This window comes from Vanellus vanellus (genome assembly GCF_965231255.1).
Source record: "Vanellus vanellus genome assembly, chromosome: 13".
Lineage (NCBI taxonomy): Eukaryota > Metazoa > Chordata > Aves > Charadriiformes > Charadriidae > Vanellus > Vanellus vanellus.
In genome coordinates, this window is record NC_138918.1 from 301,181 (window position 1) to 307,180 (window position 6,000).

General features: G+C 38.9%; 1 protein-coding gene across 2 annotated transcripts in view; it reads left to right on the forward strand.

Moving 5' to 3' along the window:
• Positions 1–5,789, forward strand: part of JAKMIP2 (janus kinase and microtubule interacting protein 2) — a gene marked incomplete at both ends in the record, with an annotated part of 29,558 nt that extends 23,769 nt beyond the window's left edge. For both annotated transcript variants that reach the window (XM_082490048.1, XM_082490049.1), the window contains 5 exons: positions 157–225; positions 1,319–1,396; positions 2,280–2,483; positions 4,108–4,173; positions 5,739–5,789. In XM_082490048.1, coding sequence (XP_082346174.1) covers positions 157–225; positions 1,319–1,396; positions 2,280–2,483; positions 4,108–4,173; positions 5,739–5,789 — 468 coding nt within the window. The remainder of the gene's footprint in view (positions 1–156; positions 226–1,318; positions 1,397–2,279; positions 2,484–4,107; positions 4,174–5,738) is intronic.
• Positions 5,790–6,000: the final 211 nt, after the last annotated feature.

The window sequence follows — 6,000 nt, forward strand, 5'->3', positions numbered from 1 at the left end:
CGTAAACGGAAAGAGAAACCATCAGACATTTAGTTATAGCTTGAAATTTCTAGTCCTGAGATTTCCAACGCTTCTGAAGAGATCTGTGTGCAAAATTTATACTGAAAGTATGAGTTCCTTACAGCAGGTTACAGCTCTCGTTGTCTTTCTTGCCAGTGGATACAGCAGATTGAGGGAGCTGAAGCTGCTCTGCATCAGAAAATGATAGAACTGGAAAGTGATATGGTAAGCAAACTTTCCTTAATACACATTTTAGGGGCAAGACACTGAGTGTGTCACATCTACTTGGTGTGCCAAAACATAACTAAAAAGGTCTTTTGGCAAATTAAGTATGCAGGCTTTCTCTGATTATTGATGAATCCGTAAAATTGTTACTAGTCTGCTTCACAAGTAACAGCAGAATAACACAAATAGAGAAACAGTGAAGGTTTGAAAGCTTTCTCCTTCCATGAGGATGACTGTTTATTAATAATTACAGAGGGATCAAAGGTTGCTCGGTGATTTTCAGAGATGTAAATGACCACACTCTTTGTCTCATAAGATTCACAGTCTAAACATCAGCTGTTGTACCACAATTTATTCAATACCAATATGTGGGGAACTAATGAATTATCATGCTGTTTTCTTTCATTACATTTTAAGCCCATGACATCCTAAAGGCAAAACATTCACAGCTGAACTGAAGTTGCTATAGCACCAGTAAAGTTAGTACCTTACCCTATTCTTATTCTAGTTAATGGAAATAACCTACAAGATGAACAAGCATAACTAGAACAGTTGGGTAGCTGTAGTTTACATTCTGTTCCTATGGTATGTCTGTAATTGACTCAATTCAGCTTATGGTAGGCTGAGAAGTTAAAGCACAAAACAAAGCACAGCAGCTTCCCCCCAAAAATGTGAACGTGAATATGCCTGTTTAGTTCATGCACTTCAGTTATTGCACTTTCAGAACTCTTCCAAAATAAGAGAAAGCACAAAAGGAGTTGTCCATGATGCCAGAGGAGGTCTCGTTTCTAACGTCACACAGAAGCCCCTAAATTACTCTACTGAAATGCTAAGTGATATCACTGGAGTTAACAAAGAGATGATGGACTTAGTTCCATGTAGAACAGATGTATTATCATACAAAAGCAATCCACAGCTATTTTCCCTTCCTTCTTTTCTAGCTAAGTCACATATTAATAACTCTGCAGAGTGTCAGTTGAAGACCAGTCTTCTAGTCCTGCCCAAGTCAGATATCTGTATTGATTTAATAAAACTGCCCAAAGTATTTTAAGTAACTAATTCATTTTTCTGTCCAAATGATCCTTCATTGTAGGAGCAATTTTGCAAAATAAAAGGTTATTTGGAGGAAGAATTAGACTACAGGAAGCAAGCTCTTGACCAAGCATACATGGTATGTACAAAGGAAATTCTACAGCACATATATTGGCAGCACTGTGACAGGACACAGGCTTCTCTTGGATCAGGAAGAGAGCGTTTTGCTTTTTTCATAGTATTTTTTTTCTTTATTTGTTTTTTCCCATTCTTCTGATGCAGTACCATGCAATCTGCACAGCTTAAACACGACAACTAGCTTTTTCATGTCACAAAATGGCAGACCTCCTGAAGTCTGAAACTCTTTTGTCAGTTAAAGGCAGATACTGTTCATTATTGTCGGCTTGTCCAACTGGAGTCAATGCAACCAGCTGGAACTCAGATCTGGGATCTTGGCTGTTTTGTACATGTCATAGCAAGAAGACAATATGCCACAAAAAGCAAGAGTTTGTGCCATAAACATGGCTGTATCAAATTCTGATACATAGGTCTGATAACTGGTGTGCAAGTACGTTGTGCTTGGTTTGTCAAGTTAATGAGAACACTCATTGATTAGCAGGATTAAGAGCAGAGTAGTCTGATAGTGACCTTCAATCTTTCCTCTTTTGCTTTTTAGCACGATGAGTCAAAATTTTAGAATTAGTGAAATATTCATCTTTACACTTATAAAATAGGTATGAAAATTCTATCCAACTCATAATCATCTCTGTAACTTCTTAAAACAAAGTCAAAGTGAGGGATTTCAGTGAAAATTAATATTAAAATATCTTAAAAATAAAAGTTTGTATCCTTTTGTCAAAACACTGAACCATTTTATGAGTTCTGGTTTTTCACATTTTTGCACGCTTGAGCACAGGGACCACCTCTCATGCAGGCGCTGAATCTGCCACCAACCCCCCAGTTCCCACTGTGTTTTAAACAATGTTTCATCTCTAATTGGCTTTTGGTATTGCATCAACCAGAGGATCCAGGAGCTTGAAGCCACCTTGTACAATGCTTTGCAGCAAGAAACGGTGATAAAGTTTGGGGAGCTACTCACTGAAAAACAGCAGGAAGAGCTGAGGACAGCAGTAGAAAAGCTAAGACGTCAGATGCTGAGGAAAAGCAGAGAATACGATTGCCAGATTCTTCAGGAGAGGATGGAGCTGCTCCAGCAGGCTCATCAGGTGAGAGAAATGAACCATGCACATGCGTATCTACTCAGCTTTGCTGCATAAGAACATAAGCTGAGGTCAAATTTAGGCACGCTTCAGGTCACGAAGGAGCCTGGCATCGAGTCTTTTGAGTTGTTTCATACGTTGTGTCTTTACTGTGTAAACAAACACATGTTATATCAGCTTGTGGAGGATTGTTTTGCCATATTTTAGGTCTTAAAATCCCAAACCAAGGATTTCATCCAGAATTCTGTTCACATGAATCTAGCTTTGTAAGAAAAATTATCATTCCTAGTTATTAGACTGGGCACAAGAGGAACTGTTTGAATGCATCTGGCTCGTGTTACACAGTAGAGCTATCTGGTTTTCCAGACACTTCTGCTCTGTCCCCTCCAAAGCAGGCAGTTGTTACGTTTCACTGCTGAGATATAGTACTACATTTCACGTTCAAAGTCCAATGTTTGCTGCTCTGCAAGCTGTGAGGTCCCAGAGCAAAATGGCAAACAGTCGCAGCAGGCTGATTAATGACAGCTGCAGAATGAAACAGAGCTTACACAAATGTTTATGGGAATAAGAGAGAAAGCATATGCCCAGTGGTTCGGGTTTCTGGTTCAGGGAAAGACCGAGTTTTCACAGTCCCACCTGATTCTGAGTTGGAGACGTGAGACTGTCCACCCTCACTACTTGTTTACTGGGCCATTGCAGCGTGAGGACCTTCCTGATTTCAGCCGTGAGTGCTGCCCTGATTAACACTGCCACAGCGGTTCTGCTTCTTTGAAGAGCTCTTAGCCAGCCTCAGCTGCAGATGGGGTTGGGAAAGGCTGAGAGGCAAGGAAAGGAAGAGGTAGTGTTTGAAAGCTGCCATAAGCTAGTCATCTTATCTCCAGACAATTAGGAAGACAGTCACAGGGATGCCATCTGCTCTCCAGGTGTCTCCTGGTGTGCCCCTTTGGATCTCTGCTGTTTGCTGGCCAGCTGTCTTATGCCCTGGCTAAATAGGGAAAAGATACCCAGATTCAAGGCCTCATTCTTCATACTTAGTAGTTCTGTTACCTGTTCTGTGGGATGTCTTCTCCTAAGGGGCCAAAAATTTAACTCCTGTTACATCATTTTTTATAGAAGTACCTAGCTCTGCTAAAAAAATATGCCTTGTCTATAAGTTACATATATCCCGCTGACCACAGAATCAATGTTTTTGTAGTATTGTATACGTTTATCATTTCAGATCTAATAATAACATTTTAATCCTCTTTCAACACATCAAACTATGAGAAATTTTAGTGACTCATGATGTAATTCTAAAGAGTATAACCATGATTTTATGCTTTCCAATTATTTAACATAGGATTAATATAAAATAGATAATGTGAAACAGATCCACTATTGCTATTAATATCCAGCGTTTGAGGATACAATCACATATATGCAGTAGCATATTTTGCGCAGTTGTACACATGGTGAAGTAGTGGTTAGGCAGGATTAGTGGAGGGAGTCATGGTACTGCACGAGATTATCCCTGCCAAAAAAATGAATTTGTTAATTTCAAGGCTTTTGGCACTCGGAACATTAAGTTACTGGTTCAGTGGAGCAAATTTACTGAGAATGTAGTCTAGATGCTCTCTTTTCTGATTTCCAGAGGATCCGAGATTTAGAAGATAAAACTGACATCCAAAAGAGACAAATTAAGGATCTGGAGGAAAAGGTTGGTTCTGTTACACTTCTGAATCGGCTGATCAACTTTTTTGAAAGTAATGACCTAGTTCTCTTGAACTACATGAACTTTTTGTTTAGCTGAATCAGCTGGACCTGTTGGTGGTGTTCTACTATGCTTTCTTTTCAATTTGTATTGCAGTATATACAGACTTTATTCTCGGAGTCTTCTCTGTAACATTTCATTTTAGGAAATAAATGCCAAACACTTCTAATTATGGTGAATGATGCTGAACCAAATGATGAAGCCTTTACTTGGCTGTTAAATGCTGTGTTGGTAGACAGGCAATACTTCCATTAAAGGGAAGGTGAGGCTAGCAAGCGGGAAGGACTGAATGAAACTGAGTGAGGATTTGAAGATTGTCCTTATCTGGCAGGACTAGGGAACTCAGGTTCTGATTCTGTCCTCTTTATTGAAGCTTGTAATTGACTATGCAGTATAAATACGGTACCAGAATCTTGCCCTTAAACTGAACTGTCAAAGAACTACACATGTACATTCTTTATGTATACTATATATATACACACACTCTCTCTCTAGAAATATGCACTGTATTTTTTCTGTGAATAAGGCCAACTCTGTCACATTGAGCTTTTGTACCTGTAGATGGGTTAGATAGGATTGTTGAAAAAATGGGCATGGGCACAGCATACTGATACCAATAATATCTTTTCTAGAAATGCCAGACTGGTGTAAGATGCATCTCCAGTGGTAGCCTTGCCAGTGAACTTACATTAGTAAATATCAATGTACTTGTGTAAGCTATAATATGAAATAATGGCTATATTAATACAATGGCAGTAGTGCTAATGAGCTCTTCCAGTTTATATGTATGTTCCTAAAGTGAAATGAGTAGGCATAATGCAAAACTTGATACATATAATTCTTTCCACTTTTCTGCCAATATTTTTTGTGATACAAGGACTCAGTGTTTTTCTTTCTAATATATAAAACTTTGAAAAATAACAGATGAAAATAAAAAAAACAAAGCAAAGCTTATGCCACAGTGAAAAGGAGACCTTGAGTAGGAGACCTCTAGTGTCAGTTTTCAAAAGAGCTTTCAGCTCACAAAAATTCACATCTCAGGAGACAATGCATTCGTGATTAAAATAAGACATCCAAAAATTGATTACTAAGCATGTAATAGTTAGGGTTTAATATTATGGATGTGTGTGTATATGTATATGTATGCACATATATATGTATTTCCAGGCCATATCCAGCATGGCTTGCAGGCACTGGTTTGTAACACACTTAAAAATACTACCCATGCTATCTCTGATATCCAGCTTTGTGACTTCAGTCATCCCATGGTGGTTCATAGTCACAGTCATACCTCAGGCTTTCAATACGGTGCCAATTGTAATTCATTGCCAAAATTAATGGGATCTCTTTTCTAAGCCTGGGAGGTGGTATGGTACTTACAGAAGTAACTAAGGAAATAGTGTTTTCTGAATGCACAGTTATTCTAACTGTCCTACAGAGTGCAAAAACAATCCTGATGCTTACAATGCCATGACCTTCAGTTTTTACACAGTCTTCTTTTTCTTCTGCAGTTTCTCTTTCTATTCTTGTTCTTCTCTCTTGCCTTTATTCTTTGGCCTTGATGTCAATGTGCCTCTTGGAAAGGTAAGACTTTTATTTATTTCCTCAAAGCTAGCACTTCTTGCACAGAGCTGGGGATCACATCCTTGTGTGTTCTTGTGTGTGTCTGGAGTCAGAGAATTCAGCAGGTCCTTGTCTGTGTGCAATAGTTCACAATGGAGGGTTGTCACACCGCTGAGTTGACACAGGGAGCTGCAGCAACACCATCCAACA